The sequence below is a fragment of the Bombina bombina genome, chromosome 1 (genome assembly GCF_027579735.1).
Source record: "Bombina bombina isolate aBomBom1 chromosome 1, aBomBom1.pri, whole genome shotgun sequence".
Taxonomy (NCBI): Eukaryota; Metazoa; Chordata; class Amphibia; order Anura; family Bombinatoridae; genus Bombina; species Bombina bombina.
The window spans coordinates 168,358,033-168,379,764 of NC_069499.1; the positions used below are offsets into that span (position 1 = coordinate 168,358,033).

At 39.9% G+C, this 21,732-nt stretch overlaps 1 protein-coding gene across 1 annotated transcript in view; it reads left to right on the plus strand.

The window, feature by feature from the left end:
* EIF2AK4 (eukaryotic translation initiation factor 2 alpha kinase 4) overlaps window positions 1-21,732 on the plus strand; it is a 396,156-nt gene that overhangs the window by 326,978 nt on the left and 47,446 nt on the right. Inside the window, exons 36-37 of the mRNA XM_053697714.1 lie at window positions 16,591-16,659; window positions 17,538-17,582. Coding sequence (XP_053553689.1) covers window positions 16,591-16,659; window positions 17,538-17,582 — 114 coding nt within the window. The remainder of the gene's footprint in view (window positions 1-16,590; window positions 16,660-17,537; window positions 17,583-21,732) is intronic.

The following is a 21,732-nucleotide window of genomic DNA, read 5'->3' on the forward strand; positions in this document are numbered from 1 at the left end:
TAATGTTTAACACACTTGAGGATAATACAGGATTCCCCTCTAACATGTTATCTGCTCATATCGCGGTCCTTCCAAAACCGGGAAAAGCCCCAAACAAACCCGAAAACTTTATACCCATCTGATTATTAAATATTGACATAAAAATCTATGCCAAAATATTGGCCAAACGTCTTAAACTTCTCCCCCGCCTCATCTCCCCAGACCAAGTGGGCTTTGTCCCTGGCCGAGAAGCACGTGATAACACTATCAAAGTTGTCCAACTTATTTTATATGCTCAGAACAATAATATCCCCATGTTCTTAATTTTAACAGATGCCGAGAAGGCATTTGACAGAGTCAGTTGGGACTTTCTCAAAGCCACGATGACCCACATGCAATTTGGCAACAAGTTTATCAATACAGTCTTCATTATACTTCCACCCATCCCCTCGGGTTAAAGTTAATGGTCTTTTATCACATCCATTTCAAAACTGCAATGGAACAAGACAGGGATGCCCTCTATCCCCTCTTTTGTTTGCATTATCGGCCGAGGTCCTAGTCCAAAAATTAAGAAATAACAGAATATCGGGAATACGAGTCAGACACACCGAACACAAATTAACCCTGTATGCCGATGACATTCTACTTACCTTATCGCTACCCTCATAGAATTCCAGAATTATGGAGAAGTCTCCAATTTAAATTTAAATAAATCAGAGCTGTTTACCAAAAAATTAACTCAAGGCACTCATAGGTTGTCCACTTGCTGTATCAAAGAAGGGGGAAAGGAAGATGGACATAAAGTGCGAGCACTCAAAGAAAAAATAATAATATATGTTAAGAAAAACAACAAAAATAATGTCATGCCTTAAAGGCAGGAAGGAGAGGGAAATCAACTCAGGAGAATTAAAATATAACTTTTATTGTATAAATAATTAATAAAGATAATGTAGTGTATGTGTATTAAAACTTAGATTAATAACTGAGAGATGAGTTGGCAACTCATATGACACAATAACTTAGTATATCAAATTATAAAAATAACCCACCAGAGAATTGCACCAAGGAACTCAGAAAGAGACCAATGTCTCACCACAATTAATTGTATACTATGAAATGGTGCAGATTCAGAGGTTGGAGACCGGAAATTACTAAGAAAAACGAACTGGGAAGCTAAGAATTAGCAAGCTGCTAAAGAGTTAATGGTTTACCACTTAATACTAATACCTATAGACAACTAATTGAGGCTGTAGCCTCGCAACAATAAAGGTATAAAGCCAAAAATTAGTGCAACTCTAAACGCAGCAAGTATCTGTTAAAGCCCAGTATAGTTAAGCAAATAACAGGGTTAAAATCAATTAAAGTAACTCTATAGGTACCCTGACGTGTTTCAGAGGTTCACTGATATACTTCTTCTTCACAGGGGTTGATAATAGTGATTGATAATAGTGTTCCGTTGGTGTCTCTATTTAAACGTGTTGGGCGGCGGCACACCCTCAGTTTCAGATTGGCTATTGTGGAGCATGTGACCTGACGTTACGTTGTCAGGCATTTAAACTGTTATATTTTAATATGTGGCATATGTTGTTGTCCCCTTTCTATGTTTGCTATGTAATCTTAGGTGTATTATAGCCATATGTGGCCTCATTCGGGTGTTTTAATTTTACTAATTTAATGATTTGGCATTTTGCCGTATTTCGCGTGTGACGTATTACGTAAACGTCATCATCTGACTATCAAACTCCGTTGATAATTTTACAATTTACCGAGAGTCGATGTTTTACCGGAGTAGGAGCTTGGTGTCTGCAATCTGTTCAAATTCTATATAGATACAAAGGTAAAAGAAGGATGAATCATAATGTGTTAATAATATAGATGAGCTGGGAGACCAGCACAATTAATCTGGGATATTTTGGCAGTGTAACTAAACAGATAAATGTATATCTGTATAGAGTCACTCTAATAGGGATAAATATTCAATAGAAAATATGGAAATTATAAGATGAATTTCAACCATGCCCATAGATGTAAATATACACTGTGCATAATTAAGATTTTTACATTATGTATAACGATATTTGTGCAATATATGCTCCGCTGGAAAATTACTTATTATTATTAAGATATCCTAGCATATATGTGCTGAGTCCAGCCCCACTAATGTGCAAACATAAATAAAGATATTGTATGTCTTCTGTGTTGGGACACTTTGATAGTTATAGATATTCAACAGAGTATTATTAGACAGGATACTACCATAACCATAATTATAGATATCTACTATCAATAAGCAGATATTTCCTATCTATAGTTAAGTCCATTATTTGGGACAATATTTTAAGCAATTTTGGCCATTATGAATATATCATTGAAACAGAGGCAACGTTGGTACAATGCCCTCAAAGTGGGATAATGTCCTGAACACTATTATATGTCTGAAAATAGACAATTTCATGAGTATTCATATGGCATGTAGATAACATATTAAAAGATATACATAAGTGATATCCTTATAATTAAATGTATCAGAGCAATAGATTAATCTTGAGAGAAAGCCCAGACAGTTATTTTTCTCAATATAGTCCCTGTATATAGAGAGTCCAAAGTTATTACAGAAAGGCACCATATCCATCTTGTTCATTTATGCCAGATGGTGCCAAAGTATTCAGCAAGAAAATCCATCTATATTCTGCTTGTAATAGCATGGATTCCACATTACCACCTCTTATCCCAGGTTGTATTACTTGTAGGACATATATATTTAGAGTCAGTTTGGTACCATGAAATTTCAGATAATGTCTGGCTACAGGGGATAGGCTCTTATTATTCTTTTTATTGTCAATTTGACAATTCTTAATACTATTTAGATGTTCACCAAGTCTGATCCGTAATTCACGTGTTGTAATACCAATGTATTTTTTGCCACATATGCAAGCTAAGCAGTATACGACATTCCTTGTTCTGCAGTTTGCAAATCCATACATTTTCTTTATGCTTCCAGTGAATGTCTCAAATTCTCTGACATTGATAACATATTTACAAAAACTGCATGATCCGCAAGTGTATGTGCCACAAATATGGGTGTTGCATCTTTCCCCCTTCTTTGATACATCTTCCTTTCCCCCTTCTTTGATATCATCTTCCTTTCCCCCTTCTTTGATACATCTTCCTTTCCCCCTTCTTTGATACATCTTCCTTTCCCCCTTCTTTGATACATCTTCCTTTCCCCCTTCTTTGATATCATCTTCCTTTCCCCCTTCTTTGATTCACCTTCCTCTCCCCCTTCTTTGATACATTTAACATTTAGGACAGTGACCACCCCCCATGTCATTTGATAGATAATAATATTTAACCGTCTAGTATTTCTAGACTCCTTAATAGTATTACTTTTTGTGGGGCATCTATTGAAGATTACCCTATTACTACTATGTCCACTTGCTGTACAGCCTCACAAATTGAAGTATCTGGGGATTTATCTCACCTCAGCACCCTCTAAACTATTTGAAGTAAATTACAAACTCCTTCTAGATACAGATACCTATCTGCGTGGAAAAATAAACACTTTTTTTTCATGGCTAGGACGCATAGGAGTTATACAAATTAATGTGCTGCCCAGAATACTCTACTTCCTCCAAACACTCCCTAACCCTTACATCATACATACCTTCAACAATTACAATCGGCAATTGATAAATTTATCTGGAGAAACTCTTAAGCCCAGAGTCAATAAGTGCAACCTCTATTTAGCTAAAGAAAAGGGTTGTCTGGGTATGCCAAATCTGGACCTTTACAAAAAGGCTGTAACTTTACAACTACAAGCAGAATTATGCGCAATTTCTGCAGCCAAAACCTGGGTACAACTAAATAAAGACATTCTAAACGTAGATAAAGTTGGAATGCTAGGATGTTTACCCCCCTCAGCTAGATCTCAAAGTGAGAGAACCTACCTGTTTTTTGAAAACCTATATAAGCAATGGCATAAGATCCTGAACACGCACTCACAAATCTCCTTGGCTGACTGACCCCATATATAGATAATTCAGAACTACCACTTTCTAAACATAAATCAAAAGATCATTCAGATAGTCATCTAAATCAAATAGCTATATACAAATACATTTCAAACAGTAAATTAAAATCATTCACTGATGTAGCAGAGTCGGATGACTCTCTAGACTGGTATTCTTATGCTCAAATCAAACACTATATTGATACTCACCCGATGAAAAAGCATCTTACCAGACCACTAACCCTGTATGAGAACTAATGCACTATGAAACCACTTCCTAAACACATCATATCCATGACTTATCACTTACTATTAAATTCAGATGGCCACTCTCTCCCCTCCTACATTCACAAGTGGAACACAGAATTAGAGTCCCCTCTGACAGAAAAAGAATTGAATAGAGTTTTCCTTAACCACTCAAAAGCATCCGTTTCCTCTAGAGTGCAGGAAATTAATTATAAATTCTTTTTTTTTTACTCCCTCCCTAACACAAAACTACAATAATTCTAATAACTGCTCTCTCTCATGCTACCGTGACATGTAATAATAAGGTTATCCGTTTATAAGTAATCACATAAGGTTATTTGACTGTAATCTGTTAAATTCAGAACTGAATTTTTTATTTATTTATGAGCTGAATCACTGAAGATAATCTGTCCATGATGTTGAAATTCTTTGTTTCCTTCCTAAGATAGGGAGAGGCCACGGCTTCATTCCTTACTGTTGGGAAATACAACACCTGGCCACCAAGAGGAGGCAAAGACAGCCCAGCCAAAGGCTTAAATATCCCTCCCACTTCCTCATTACCCCAGTCATTCTTTGCCTTTCGTCACGTTAGGAGGTGACGGAGAAGTTTCAGAAGATTCGGAGAGTCCTGAAAAAGAGCATCTGCCCTTCGAGATAGGACTGGAGTTTTGTGAGAGTATTGATGAAAGTTAGAGTCTGGAGATGCAGGGAAAGTTTTTCTGCAAAACCATCCAGACTAATGCTTACAGCTCCTAAGCAATCAGTGTTAACGAGTTTAACTGCCTGCTTTCTCTCACTCAAATCCATGTCAGGAGCGCTGCTATAAGACTGTCACACTTGAGAGGCTGTGTTTTGTTCCACAGCATGATCCTGGAGGTAAGATTGTTTCAATTTTTACACATAAAACGCTATAACAGGGTCACAGTGTGGCTCCTTTATACCTTGATAGAATTCAGGGTTAATATCCTCTGAAGGGGATTTATTGAACAGTTGGGGTTAATTAATCAGTGTATTCATTATTTACATGCTGCTTTGGGTGATTTTTTTCCTGGACTGATAGGCTGTGTGTTTTTGGCTGGAAAAAACAGGTTTCACTTTTAAGTTTCACTTTTGTTTATGAAAGTGTTGCACAGCTCCTATTACTTGCTGTACTTGTAATAACAGGGAGTTTATGTTCATTTCCTCCATTCCGGCTGAGACTTGAACCTGAGAAGAGCGTTTCCTCTGTTAACTGTCTGGGTCTAGGAGGTGAGTGCCCCAGCCATTGGGAGTATAAAGGTGCTATCTCTATGCTTGCTAAACATACTACTATACCTCTTGAGGATAGTTCTTCGTTCAGAGAGCTGATGGATAAGAAAATAGAAACCTTTCTGAGAAAGATGTTTCAACATACAGGATTTTTGCTTCAACCGGCGGCTGCAGTTGCTACGGTTACCAGAGCGCCTACCTACTGGTGTGACTCTTTGTCGGAACTCATTGAGGTACCGTCTCCCCTCGAGGATATTCAAGACAGAATTAAAGCTCTGAGAATTGCTAATTCTTTTATCAGATGTGAACATGCAAATTATTTGCCTAAATGCAAAGGCCTCTGGCTTTGTGGTCCTAGCCCGCTGGTTGAAGTCTTGGTCTGCTTATATGACTTCTAAGTCCAGACTCCTTTCTCTTCTCTTCAAGGGAAAGATTTTATTTGGTCCAGGCCTGGACTCCATTATTTATACGGTTACCGGAGGCAAGGGTGCCTTCCTACCGCAAGATAAGAAGAACAAGTCTAAGGGACGACAATCTTCTCATTTTCATTCCTTTGGTTCTGACAAATCTCAACGACAACAATCCCCCTTCAAGCCTGAGAAACCTCAAGAGTACTTGGAAGACGGCTCAGTCCTGGAATAAATCCAAGCAGAATAAGAAGCCCGACGAAAACAAATCGGGATGAAGAGGTGGCCCCCGATACGGGATTGGATCATGTAGGGAGCAGACTGTCTCTTTTTTCAGACACCTGGTTCAAGGACATACAGGATCCATGAGTCCTGGAGGTTGTATCTCATGGATACAAGATAGGCTTCAAATCTCATCCACCATGGGGCAGATTCCTTCTCTTGAATCTGTCTACCAGACCAGAAAAGAGGGTGCGTTCGGGATCTATCCTCCTTAGGAGTTGTTGCCCTGGTGCCTATCGAAGAAAGAAGTTTGGGGTTTTATTCAAACTTTTTCGTGGTCCCAAAGAAGGAGGGAACTTTCCGCCCAATTCTGGACCTAAAGTGCTTAAACAAATTTCTCAGTGTCCCTTCCTTCAAGATGGAGATAAGGTCCATCCTTCCTTTAATTCAGGAAGGCCAGTTTTATGACCACTATAGATCTGAAGGACGCTTACCTTCATGTTCCAATCCACAGGGAACACTTTCAGTTCCTGAGGTTTGCATCCCAGGACCAGCACTTCCAGTTCATTGCCCTTCTGTTTGGCCTAGCTGCTGCTCCAAGAATCTTTATGAAGGTTCTAGGGGCTCTTCTAGCCGTTGCCAGAACTCAGGGTATTGCAGTAGCCCCATTCTCTGAGTCCCTTCTCAGTCTTCTTTGATCACATGGATGGAAGATAACCTTGGAAAAGAGTTCTCTTATCCCAAGTACCAGGGTGGAATTCCTGGGTACTATAATAGACTCCATATCCATGAGGATATTTCTAAAAGACCAGAGACATTGCAAGCTAACTTAGGCATGTCTTGCCCTCCAGGCCTCCTTGAGTCCCTCTGTGGCTCAGTGTATGGAGGTGATTGGTCTCAATGTCCTGCATGGACATCATTCCTTTTGCCAGGTTCCGTCTCAGACCTTTGCAACAGTGCATGCTGGGACAGTGGAACGGCGATCATTCAGATCTGTTTTAACAGATTGTATTAGACAGCCGGTCAAGAGAATCGCTCTCTTGGTGGCTCTGTCCAGATAATCTGTCCCGAGGGACATGCTTCTTAAGACCATCCTTGGAGATTGTGACTATGGATGCAGGCCTATCCGGATGGGGCGCTGTTTGGGGTGCCAGGAAGGCAACAGGGGTTGTGGACTCAGGAGGAGTCCTCACTCCTAGTCAATATTTTGGAACTTCGGGCAGTTTTCAAGGCCTTGAAGGCTTGGCCACTTCTGGGTTCGTCCCAGTTTATCAGATTCCAATAAGACAATATAACCTCGGTCGCTTACATCAACCATCGGGGGGGAACGAGAAGTTCCTTGGCGATGAAGAAAGTATATCAGATTCTGGAGCGGGCGGAGGATTTTCTCAGCAGGCAATCCTTCCATCCAGGTGAATGGTCTCTCCATACTGAGGTGTTTGCAGAGATATGCAGAAAGTGGGGGACGCCAGAGATCTCATGGCATCCCGTCTCAATACCAAGCTACCCAGGTACGGGTCGAGGTATCCCCAAGCGGATCTAATAGATGCACTAGCAGTGCCCTGGAGGTTCAAACTCGTATATCTTTTTCCTCCATTACCGCTTCTTCGTGAAGTGTTTGTCCGCATCAAGCAGGAGCGGGTATCGGTAATCCTGATTGCTCCGTTGTGGCCGCGAAGGACATGGTTCGCGGATCTAGTGGGGATGTCCTCATCTCCTCCGTGGAAGTTACCTTGTCGCAGAGACCTGCTGATACAAGGTCCATTGTTCATTAAAATCTAGATTCTCTGAGGCTGACTGCGTGGAAATTAGTCTTAGCCAAGAGAGGTTTCTCTGAGAGTGTCATTGATGCTCTTATTCAAGCTTGTAAACCAGTTACTCGGCGTATCTACCACAAGGTGTGGAGGACTTACTTATTCTGGTGTGAAGGGCGTGTTTTCTTTTGCAAGATGTACCGAGTCCACGGATTCATCCTAACTTGTGGGATATTGTCCTTCCTGACAGGAAGTAGCAAAGAGAGCACCACAGCAGAGCTGTCTATATAGCTCCCCCCTTAACTCCACCCCCTAGTCATTCTCTTTGCTGGCTCTAAGCAGGAAGGGTAAAGAGAAGAGGTGTTAAACTGTTAGTTTTATTTTATCTTCAATCAAGAGTTTGTCATTTTTAAATGGTACCGGTGTTGTACTATTTACTCTCAGGCAGGACATAGATGAAGATTTCTTCCTGGAGGATGATGATCTTAGCATTTGTAACTAAGGGCCACTGCTGTTCCCACAGAAGCTGAGGAGTACAGGAAAACTTCAGTGTGAGGAACGATTTCTTGCTATACAGCAATGAGGTATGTTCAGTCATATTTTCTGTAGAGACTGTGTTAACTCAGAAAGGCTGACAGTGTCCCCATTAGGGGAAGGGTAAGCAGTAATCCTAGTGTTATCAGAGATTTTTTACTAGCTTGCATAAAGGGTTAATTTTTTGTGGCCACTCAGTTTATGTGAATTTGGGACAAACGTTTTTGTGTCTGGGAGTAACGTTTTCTGTTTTATGGGACATTTGCTTGAGGGTTCTTTGGGGTTGTTTATAACCCACATGGCTTTCAGGCAGGGTTTGTTAGTTTTGTGTAGGCCCCAGCAACATCGAGTGAGGTGGGTGGGGCCTACATTTACAAGCAGCAAGCAACTTCTCCTGAGGTCCTGATAGTCTTCTGAGGGACTAATTGAAGCTTTAAACCCCAGATTATCGCTTCCTAGGGGCAGGTAGGGCCACAGCAGAGCTGTGGCAATGTGCTTTAGGGGTTTTTAACCGGTTTTAGACAATTATCAATCCGTTTTTTTTCATTTGGGGGTCTATTGATTTTTTACTTGTGGTGCAATCCTTCTAAAGCTTAATGGGTACACTGTTAAAATTTCGGAATTTTTGAAGCAATTTTAACCTGTTTTGCAGTTTGTGTATGCCTTTTTTTCTCTTAAAGGTACAGTACCGTTTTTGCAAATTGTGTTTTTTTCATTAAATAAAGTGTTTTCTAAGCTTGCTTGCTTCTTTACTAGCCTGTTAAACATGTCTGACACTAAGGAATCTCATTGTTCAATTTGTTTAGAAGCCATTGTGGTACCCCCTCTAAGAATGTGTCCCAATTGTACTGATATGTCTCTAAATTGCAAACAGCATATTTTGACTTATAAGAATTTGGCATTAAATGATTCTCGGACAGAAGTAAATCAGGTTTTGCCGTCTAGTTCTCCCCAAGTGTCACAACCAGTTACGCCCGCACAAGCGACACCAAGTACTTCTAGTGCGTCTAATTCTTTCACCTTGCAAGATATGGCTTCAGTTATGAATACTACACTCACAGAGGTTTTATCTAAACTGCCTGGGTTGCAAGGGAAGCGCAGTAGCTCTGGGTTAAGAACAAATGCTGAGCCTTCTGATGCTTTAGTTGCCGTATCCGATATTCCCTCACAATGTTCTGAGGTAGGGATGAGGGATTTGCTGTCTGAGGGAGAGATTTCTGATTCAGGAAAGATGTTCCCTCAGACAGATTCAGATATGACGGCATTTAAATTTAAGCTAGAGCACCTCCGATTATTGCTCAGGGAGGTTTTAGCTACTCTGGATGATTGTGACCCTATTGTCTTTCCAGAGAAATTGTGTAAAATGGACAAATATTTAGAGGTTCCTGTTTACACTGATGTTTTTCCGGTCCCTAAGAGGATTTCGGACATTGTTACTAAGGAGTGGGATAGACCAGATATTCCGTTTGCTCCCCCTCCTGTTTTTAAGAAAATGTTCCCCATTTCTGACACCATAAAGTACTCGTGGCAGACGGTCCCTAAGGTGGAGGGAGCTATTTCTACTCTGGCTAAGTGTACAACTATACCTATTGAAGACCGTTGTGCTTTCATTGATCCTATGGATAAAAAGTTAGAGGGTCTCCTAAAGAAAATTTTTGTTCATCAGGGTTTTCTTCTTCAACCTATAGCGTGCATTGTTCCGGTAACCACTGCAGCTGCTTTTTGGTTTGAGGCTCTAGAAGAGGCTCTTCAGATGGAGACCCCACTAGATGATATTTTGGACAGAATTAAGGCCCTTAAGTTGGCTAATTCTTTTATTACAGACGCCGCTTTTCATCTTGCTAAGTTAGCGGCAAAGAATTCAGGTTTTGCCATTTTAGCGTGAAGAGCATTATGGCTTAAGTCCTGGTCAGCTGATGTGTCATCTAAATCTAAGCTTTTGACCATCCCTTTCAAAGGTAAGACCCTTTTCGGGCCTGCACTGTGATCATTTCAGACATCACTGGAGGGAAGTGTCATGCCCTCCCTCAGGATAAGTCAAATAAGACAAGGACCAAACAAAATAATTTTCGTTCCTTTCGAAACTTCAAGGGTGGTCCCGCTTCCTCTTCCCCTGCTGCAAAGCAAGAGGGGAACTTTGCTCAATCCAAGCCAACCTGGAGATCTAACCAGGTTTGGAACAAGGGTAAACAGGCCAAAAAGCCTGCTGCTGCCACTAAGACAGCATGAAGGGGTAGCCCCCGATCCGGGACCGGATCAAGTAGGGGGCAGACTTTCTCTCTTTGTTCAGGCCTGGGCAAGAGACGTTCAGGACTCCTAGGCCGTAGAAATTGTAACCCAGGGGTATCTGCTAGATTTCAAAGATTCTCCTCCAAGGGGGAGGTTCCATCTTTCTCAGGGGCAAGGTTTCTACTCCAATCTGTTTGTGGTTCCCAAAAAAAGAGGGAACCTTCAGACCAATTCTAGATCTCAAGATCCTAAACCAATTCATAAGAGTTCCATCCTTCAAGATGGAGACCATTCGGACTATTTTACCAATGATCCAGGAGGGTCAATATATGACTACCGTGGATCTAAAGGATGCGTATTTACACATTCCTATCCACAAAGATCATCACCAGTTCCTCAGGTTTGCCTTTCTGGACATGCATTACCAGTTTCTGGCTCTTCCCTTCAGGTTGGCCAGGGCGCCAAGAATCTTCACAAAGGTGCTAGGGTCCCTTCTGGCGGTCCTAAGGCCGAGGGGCATAGCAGTGGCGCCTTATCTAGACGACATCTTAATTCAAGCGTCGTCTTTCCAACTTGCCAAGTCTCACACGGACTTAGTGTTGGCCTTTCTAAGATCTCATCTTATTCTTCTCACAAGAGTTCCATTCCTGGGAACTCTGATAGATTCGGTGGACATGAAAATATTTCTGACGAAGGTCAGGAAATCAAAGATTTTAACCACCTGCTGAGCTCTTCATTCCATTCCTCGTCCGTCAGTGGCTCAGTGTATGGAGGTAATTGGACTTATGGTAGCGGCAATGGACATAGTTCCGTTTGCTCGCTTGCATCTCAGACCACTGCAACTATGCATGCTCAAACAGTGGAATGGGGATTATGCAGATTTATCTCCTCAGATAAATCTGGATCAAGAGACCAGAGACTCTCTTCTTTGGTGGTTGTCACAGGATCACCTGTCCAGGGGAATGTGTTTCCGCAGGCCAGCGTGGGTTATTGTGACGACGGACGCCAGCCTACTGGGCTGGGGTGCAGTCTGGAATTCCCTGAAAGCACAGGGTTTGTGGACTCAGGAGGAGGCCCTCCTACCGATAAATATTCTGGAATTAAGAGCGATATTCAATGCTCTTCAGGCGTGGCCTCAGCTGGCTTCGGCCGGATTCATCAGTTTTCAGTCGGACAACATCACGACTGTAGCTTATATCAATCGTCAGGGGGGAACAAGGAGTTCCTTGGCGATGATAGAAGTTTTCAGGATAATCTGATGGGCAGAGACTCACTCTTGCCATCTATCAGCGATCTATATCCCAGGGGTAGAGAACTGGGAGGCAGATTTTCTAAGTCGTCAGACTTTTCATCCGGGGGAGTGGGAGCTCCATCCGGAGGTGTTTGCTCAACTGGTTCAGCTATGGGGCACACCAGAATTGGATCTGATGGCGTCTCGTCAGAACGCCAAACTTCCTAGTTACGGATCCAGGTCAAGGGATCCTCAGGCAGTACTGATAAATGCTCTAGCAGTACCCTGGTCGTTCAACCTGGCTTATGTGTTTCCACCATTCTCTCTCCTTCCGCGTCTGATTGCCAAAATCAAACAGGAGAGAGCTTCTGTGATTTTGATAGCGCCTGCGTGGCCACGCATGACTTGGTATGCAGGACCTGGTGGGCATGTCATCTCTGCCACCATGGACTCTGCCACTGAGACGGGACCTTTTGATTCAAGGTCCATTCAAGCATCCAAATCTAATTTCTCTGCAACTGACTGCTTGGAGATTGAACGCTTGATTTTATCAAAGCGGGGTTTCTCTGAGTCGGTCATAGATACCTTGATTCAGGCTCGAAAGCCTGTAACCAGGAAGATCTATCATAATATATGGCGTAAATATCTTTTTTGGTGTGAATCCAAAGTCTACTCATAAAGTAAGATCAGGATTCCTAGGATTTTGTCTTTTCTCCAAGAAGGATTGGTGAAAGGATTGTCCGCTAGTTCCTTAAAGGGACATATATCTGCTTTGTCTATTCTGTTGCACAAGCGTCTGGCAGATGTCCCAGACGTTCTGGCTTTTTGTCAGACTTTAGTTAGAATTAAGCCTGTGTTTAAACCTGTTGCTCCGCCATGGAGTCTCAATTTAGTTCTTAAAGTTCTTCAGGGGGTTCCGTTTGAACCCATGCATTCCATAGATATTAAGCTTCTATCTTGGAAAGTTCTGTTTCTAGTTGCTATCTCTTCAGCTCGAAGAGTTTCTGAACTATCTGCATTACAATGTGACTCTCCTTATCTTGTTGTCCATGCTGATAAGGTGGTTTTGCGTACCAAACCTGGGTTCCTCCCTAAGGTTGTTTCTAACAGGAATATCAATCAGGAAATTGTTGTTCCTTCTCTGTGTCCTAATCCTTCTTCTAAGAAGGACCGTCCATTGCACAACTTGGACGTGGTTCGTGCCTTGAAGTCTTATTTGCAGGCAACCAAAGATTTTCGCCAATCATCTTCTTTGTTTGTTGTCTATGCTGGAAAGCGTAGAGGTCAAAAGGCTACGGCTACCTCTCTTTCCTTTTGGCTGAAAAGCATCATCCGTTTGGCTTATGAGACTGCTGGACAGCAGCCTCCTGAAAGAATTACAGCTCACTCCACTAGAGCGGTGGCTTCCACATGGGCTTTTAAAAATTATGCTTCTGTTGAACAGATTTGTAAGGCTGCGACTTGGTCTTTGCTTCATACCTTTCCAAATTTTACAAATTTGATACTTTTGCTTCTTCGGAGGCTATTTTTGGGAGAGAGGTTTTGCAAGCAGTGGTGCCTTCCGTTTAGGTTCCTGTCTTGTCCCTCCCTTCATCCGTGTTCTAAAGCTTTGGTATTGGTATCCCACAAGTTAGGATGAATCTGTGGACTCGGTACATCTTGCAAAAGAAAACAGAATTTATGCTTGCCTGATAAATTTCTTTTGCGATGTACCGAGTCCACGGCCCGCCCTGTCTATTCAAGACGGATAGTATTTTTTATGTAAACTTCAGTCACCTCTGCACCTTATAGTTTCTCCTTTTCTTCCTTGGCCTTCGGTCGAATGACTGGGGGGTGGAGTTAAGGGGGGAGCTATATAGACAGCTCTGCTGTGGTGCTCTCTTTGCTACTTCCTGTCAGGAAGGACAATATCCCACAAGTTAGGATGAATCCGTGGACTCGGTACATCGCAAAAGAAAGAAATTTATCAGGTAAGCATAAATTCTGTTTTTTTGCTGGCACAGAGTTAAAGTTGCCAGGATCTTATCTTTTCCCCAGGATGGGCTGGAGAAGGGCCTTTCTGCTAGTTCCCTGAGGGGACAGATTTCGGCCCTGTCGGTTTTATTGCACAAGTGAATAGCTGAGCATCCAGGCATGCAGTCCTTTGGTAAGGCTTTGATTAGGATCAGACCTGTGTTTAGATCTGGGGCTTCTCTTTGGAGCCTAAATCTTGTTCTTCAGGTTTTGCAACAGGTTCCGTTTGAGCCTCTGCATTCCGTTGACATTAAATTGCTATCTTGGAAGGTTCTCTTTTTATTGGCTTTTGCCTCTGCGAGCAGAGTTTCTGAGATTTCTGCTTTGCAATGTGAGCCCCCTGATCTGATTTTGCAGATAAGGCAGTTTTACGTACTAAATTAGGTTTTCTTCCTAAGGTTGTGTCAGATCGCAACATCAATCAGGAGATTGTGGTTCCTTCCTTGTGTCCTAATCCTTCTTCATCGAAGGAACGCTTACTTCACAATTTGTATGTGGTTCACACCTTGAAGTTCTATCTTCAGGCTACTTAGGAGTTTAGACAATCTTTCTCTTTATTTGTTGTCTATTCGGGGAAATGTAAGGGGCAGAAGGCTACTTCGACTTCCCTATCTTTTTGGTTAAGGAGTGTCATCCACTTTGCTTATGAGACAGCGGCACATCGTCCTCCTGAAAGGATAACGTCTCATTCCACTAGAGCAGTGGCTTCCTCTTGAGCCTTTAAAGGGACACTGAACCCAATTTTTTTTTCTTTCGTGATTCAGATAGAGCATGCAATTTTAAGCAACTTTCTAATTTACTCCTATTATCACATTTTCTTCATTCTCTTAGTATCTTTATTTGAAAAGCAAGAATATAAGTTTAGATGCTGGCCCATTTTTGGTGAACAACATGGGTTGTTGCTGATTGGTGGATAAATTCACCCACCAGTAAACAAGTGCTGTCCAGTGTCTGAACCAAAAATTGTCTGGCTCCTTTGCTTAGATGCCTTCTTTTTCAAATTGAGATAGCAAGAGTACGAAGAAAATTTCATAATAGTAAATTAGAAAGTCGCTTAAAATTGTATGCTCTATCTGAATCATGAAAATTGGGGTTCAGTGTCCCTTTAAGAACGAGGCCTCTATGGATAAGATTTGTAAGGCGGCTACCTGATCCTCCTTACATACTTTTTCAAAAGTTTGATATTTTTGCTTTGGCTGAAGCAGCTTTCGGGAGAATAGTTTTGCAGGCTGTGGTGGAATCAGAATAGGGTCCGCCTCTTCCTTTTTGTTCCCTCCCGTTATTCATTTAGTGTCCTCTGGAGCTTGGGTATAGTTTTCCCAACAGTAAGGATTGAAGCCGTGGACTCTCCCTATCTTAGGAAGGAAAACATAATTTATGCTTACCAGATAAATTCCTTTCCTTCTGGATAGGAAGAGTCCACAGCCCCCGACCGTTTTTTCTTGTCTATGGGCGGTCCCCTATTATTTAATTTATTCTTCTAGCACCATTTATACCCTAATGTTTTTCCTACTTTTCCTTGTTCCTTCGGCAGAATGACTGGGGTAATGAGGAAGTGGGAGGCTGGGGTGTCTTTGCCTCCTCCTGGTGGCCAAGTGTTGTATTTCCCAACAGTAAGGGATGAAGGAGTGGACTTTCCCTATCTGGAAGTTCAATAGTGTCAGTTGCCTAAAGGGATAACATGCTGTAATATTTCCCCTTAAAGGGATAGAAAAGTTTAAATTTTAAATGTGCATTGGTGCATTTCATTTTTAAATAGAATCACTTTTGTAATAACGTGTGGTGTTGGAATACTGGTGCACTGGCCCTTACAGAATATGTGTATACCATTGAAAAACAGTAGCTTTTACTAGAAGCATTTTTGCTTTTTCAATTAATTTAAATTGTGGCCTTTCTATCCCTTTAAAAGGCCATTATAGATGAAAAATGACCGGCTCTAACATTGCAAGACTACAGAAGTCTAGTAATTAGTGTTTTATGCCCCATAAGGTAGCACTCACCAAGCTTCCCTACATTTCAGTACTGCCTTTTAATAAACATGGAAGACGACGTATGTCCACCTAAAAAGGTGATGTTTGTTTAACGCTGAGGGTTTTCTGTCCAACCATTGGTGCATTTCATTTTTAAATAGAATCACTTTTGTAATAACGTGTGGTGTTGGAATACTGGTGCACTGGCCCTTACAGAATATGTGTATACCATTGAAAAACAGTAGCTTTTACTAGAAGCATTTTTGCTTTTTCAATTAATTTAAATTGTGGCCTTTCTATCCCTTTAAAAGGCCATTATAGATGAAAAATGACCGGCTCTAACATTGCAAGACTACAGAAGTCTAGTAATTAGTGTTTTATGCCCCATAAGGTAGCACTCACCAAGCTTCCCTACATTTCAGTACTGCCTTTTAATAAACATGGAAGACGACGTATGTCCACCTAAAAAGGTGATGTTTGTTTAACGCTGAGGGTTTTCTGTCCAACCACTATGAAACTAGATATGTAAATTCTGATTATTTACACGTTTATTTTGAATTAGTCTGTTTCTGGCAGTTTAGCCTAAAGCAAACAATTGCTAGTTTCACAATACTTTTACAAACAATAAAAGATTTCTATAAAAATGGTTTTGTTTTATTAGCGATTTGACTTTTATGTGTAACTTTAATACTTATGAGTAAATAATGTAGTTGGATTACAATACAATAATGTTTATTCTCATTTTCAGGTCATTTCAAAACTTCAGACATTTATGACAAATTTCCAGCAGAGAAATAGTGAAATAGAAATTTTGGCAGTGAGTATTTTACATGCTAAAATAAACACAACACTATTGATATGTTGATTTTCCTGTTTTTTTGGATGAACTTATACTACAAATTACACTTTCTAGAGTTTTCTCTATTTGTCAGGACGAGAGCAATAAAAAAAAAATGCCACGTTAAAGTGATGGTAAAGGTTTAAATAGTGAGAGCGCTAATGGTTTATGTTTTAAAAAAATAATAATAATTAGAAATATATTAATAAATATTTCATACCGGCTTTACCTCTGAGTCAACAAACTGAGTTTTCCACAGGAGTTGCTTAGTGCTACCTCAGAAGAACTGTACATACTCACAGGATTTAGATCCTGTGTTTTCTAATATGTATTACTATCTATTACTATTATGAACAAAACTCAAGTAAAACATCAATCAGATTATTTATTTTTTGTTTCACATTATTTTGTTGATGTGTACCTGCTCAAGGAGGAATAATAAAACGCTCTAATATCCTTCAATGGTACCATGTGTTTAACCCTGCAAAGGTTCTAGACTAGAAGTGCACTGCTGATCCTGAGCTGAACACAGGGTTTGATTGGTGGCTATGCACGTATGCCGCCCCTGATTATATCAGCCTCAGTGTTCAGCTCCAGAAGTAAATTGTTGGTGCAGAGAGGACTCTGTCTGTTTAACCCCTTTGTGGGAAATTTCCTTTTTCTCTTTAAGAGGCCTTAGAGTGCCAAAATCCTACAGAGCAGACAGGAAATTGATTCTTAAGGGAATTATATTTTCCTATAATTATATTATAACAGTTTTTTTTCTTTACATTTTTGGTATTTTATATTTCTAGTAATATTTTACAAAACAAAAAATAAAATGTTTTCTTAACCATTTCCTTGCTCATTCCTTTTAGGTAGATCTGCCAAAAGAAACTATACAAGTATTATTATCCTTAGAGGTAAGTCGTGTGTCATATAGAAACATAATTCTATTTATTTCTTGTATTTAGGTTAGAAAATACCAAGAACAAACAATATTTGTTGTGCAAAAGCTACTATTGGAAACATATTTTTAGGTGCATATTCTTGTAATTTCATATTTAGAGCTTGTGGCTAAATTAGTCTTGTGTCTTTGAGTATTTAGAAATACTTTTATTATTTTATTAAATTTATTAATTTTATTATTTCTACCTATTTAGAATAAAGTAGTGCAAGTTGTAGCTTTGATTAAACGTAAAGAGACTGATTTGTCATTGGACAAAACCCCGGATGAACTAATATTTATGAAGCAGCTGTTTAAACCTCTGCTTCATAAGCCTTCTCCACCAACTTAAAGTTGGAGGATGAAAATCACTCATTCGACTGGATTGAGTATCTCTACTCTCATGCAGTTGGTTGCATGAGGACAGGGAGCAGCATAAATATGGGGAACAAATGCTTCATCTTCTTCCTGTAAGTTGTGCACCTAAAATGTAAAGGCTATGCGCTACTTACAAATAACAAGTGCACATTTTTCATAATGTCCAACAAAGACCGACATTTGCCGGGTGGTAGGAGGAAAACCACATCCTCTCAGGATAGGATGAAGAAATGGTCCCATAGATATTTATGTTTTGGTGCATGAAGCCCATGCTGTGGGACTCACAGTGACTTGTGTGCCTCAGCATAAATTAAATCTGGCCCTATAGCAGATATCGAAATGTTGACCACATCAGTACTGCTGCAGCAGTGTCAGGGACACTCAAGTGTAATGTCATCCTTGACATTTTACATGTTTCAGTGCTGCGAGTCACCCATCTCAAGTAATGGTTAGGGATAGAGTTTACCTCTAGGAACCAAGAAAAGTCAGTAGCACACTGCTAGCGTTAGTGTTAGGGATGTCTGTGAGGGCAACTGGCAGCAGTGTTGTTGTTGAGATGAAATTGCAAGTGATATATGGTGGCCGCCTCATGTCATTGGCAAGACTGTGGCCACAGAGATATTTCAGTTTTAACATTATTGTGCAAGAGAGAATTCTACTCTTGAGCCACATAACTAATTTTCTTCTGTTTGCTCCTGTTGCACTGTCTATTTACTAGCTCCAGATATGCAGGTAGAATGACTTAAGGTGTATGTTAGTTTGGTGCTTGCTGGGAGGTTTAAAGTTTTCTGCCTGTCCCAGTTTCTAGATTAGATATGAATTATATGTGCCATTTTGCTGCAATATCTTTTTTACGTTTTTACATAGATATTCTAAACCTTTGAAAGGACAGTAAAGTCAAAATAAAAAATTTGTGATTCACACACAGAAAGCAACATTAAAAAACTTTTCAATTGACTTTTTATCAAATTTACTTTGTTCTCTTGGAACCGTTTTATTGAAAAGCATACCTAGGTTTTCTCACCAGCAGAAAAGCACTATTGGGAGCCAGATGTTGATTGGTGGCTGCACATATAGATCTCGTCATTGGCTCACCTTTGATTCTTCTGCCTTATATGATTTCATTAAATCTGTTAAAGAGACTCTGGGAGTAGAGGATGAACAGCCCCATAAAAATTTTAATTAGTTAAAACCTAGACCTTAATTGATTATTTCTTTCATGTAATTGGCAAGAGTCCATGAGCTAGTGACGTATGGGATATACAATCCTACCAGGAGGGGCAAAGTTTTTAAAACCTCAGAATGCCTATAAATACAGCCCTCACCACACCCACAATTCAGTTTTACTAACTTTGCCTCCCTATGCAGGTGGTGAAGTAAGTTTGTGCTTGATTTTCTTCTGTGATATACGTTTCTCAGCATTTTGAAGCCCGATTCCTCTCAGAGTACAGTGTTTGTCAGAGGGATGTGATGAGAGTATCACTTATTGATTCTATGGTTTTCCTCACGGGAAATCTTTTCAAAGGTTCTCTGTTATCGGTCATAGAGATTCATCTCCTACCTCCCTTTTCAAATTGACGATATACTCTCATATTCCATTACCTCCACTGATACTGCTTCAGTACTGTTTTAGCTATCTGCTATATGTGGATGGGTGTCATTACTTAAGACACTCTCAGCTATGGTTTGGCACTTTATGTATTACTATAAAGTTTTAAATATATGTAATGTACTTATATTTGCCATGAGTCAGGTTTATGTATATTTCCTTTTGCAGACTATCCGTTTCAAAATTGGGAAACATATTTAGGAAGTTATTTTTTATTACCTGGGGTATAGTCTTTTATTCAAATTGGCTGCTTTTTCATTTTTTTTCGCGGGCAAAAATTAGGCTTGCGAGGTTGCAAAATACTAATATTTATTTCATTATGTGTCATTTTTGGCGCGAAGGTACGTTCGGTGATGCAAATTCGTCATTTCTGGCGTCTTAGTTGATGCCATGATTCCTTGCACAAGGTTGCGTCTGCCATGACGCGCATTGCATCATTTCCGGATGTTGTTAGCACCAAAAAATTTCATTTTGCGTTGTGCGTCATACTTGACGCCAAATAATTTAATTATTTAAATCCCACTTCCTATATGCCTCTTGCCTTTTTTAGGCTCAGAGGGCTATGCTGTTTGCATTTTTTTCCCATTCCTGAAACTGCCATATATGGAAATTGATAATTTTGCTTTATATGTTGTTTTTTTCTTACATTTGCAAGCTGTCTTAATCTGATCCTGTCTCAGAAACCACTGTTGGAACCCTGCTGCCTGATAACAGTTCTATCAAAGCTAAGTTTATCTGTTGTAAATTAGCAGAGATTATATCTCCAGCTGTAGTATGTAACAGTTGTGATGATAAGCTTTTACATGCAGATACCATCAGTACTAGTACAATGCCTGTTGTTCCTTCAACATCTAATGTAATGTGAATATAAAAGATTTTATTGCTGATGCGATTCAGAAGGCTTTGTCTGCTATTCTGCCTTCTAATAAACGTAAAAGGTCTTTTAAAACTTCTCATAAGGTTAATGAAATTTCAAATGACCGACAACATACTGAATTATCCTCCTCAGATGAAGATCTATATGGTTCAGAAGATCCTACCTCAGATATTGACACTGACAAATCTACTTATCTCTTTAAGATGGAGTATATTCGTTCCTTGTTAAAAGAGGTGTTGATTACTTTGGATATTGAGGAAATGGAAAACAAGTATCTACTTCAGCGCCAATATACACCTATAGGCCCGGAGGAGGTGATCCCTAGCTATCACCAAAAGATAAGATAAAGAAATAGGAGTGTCCCCAGGCGCCAACCTGATCGGAGGCTAAGGTGGAAGGAGTGGAATACGTGGGTATGCAAAAATAATTTAATACACCATCTAGTTACAAATATAAAATAGAATATTAAAAACAGTAATCATGGATCCATGTGCAAATAATAGATTAAAAAGCAAATAGTTACAGTAAAAACATATTCTGCAAGACCAATATAAAATAGAATATAAAATATAAAATTTATTGAGGAAACTAGTCCTCTTGATATTAAAACTAGTAAACGGTTAAATTCTGTTTATAAACCTCCTGTGGTTACACCAGAGGTTTTTCCAGTTCCTGATATTTCTGATATGATTTCAAAGGAATGGAATAGGCCTGGTACTTATTTTATTCCTTCTTCTAGGTTTAAAAAGTTGTATCATTTGCCAGCAATTAGATTGGAGTTTTGGGAAAAAATTCCCAACGTTGATGGGGCTATTTCTACTCTTGCCAAACGTACTACTATTCCTATGGAAGATAGTACTTCTTTTAAGGACCCTTTAGATAGGAAACTTGAATCTTGTATAAGGAAAGCTTATTTATTTTCTGGCTACATTCTTAGGTTTGCTATATCCATGGCTGATGTTGCAGCTGCATCAACTTTTTTGGTTGGAAAGTTTAGCACAACAGGAAACAGATTCTGATTTGTCTAGCATTGTTCGCTTGCTTCAACATGCTAATCATTTTATCTGTGATGCTATTTTTGATTTCATCAATATTGATGTTAAATCTATGTCTTTAGCTATTTTAGCTAGAAGAGCTTTGTGGTTCAAATATTGGAATGCTGACATGGTATCTAAGTCTAGATTACTATCTCTTTCTTTCCAAGGTAACAGTTTATTTGGTTCTCAGTTGGATTCAATTATTTCAACTGTCACTGTGGGGAAG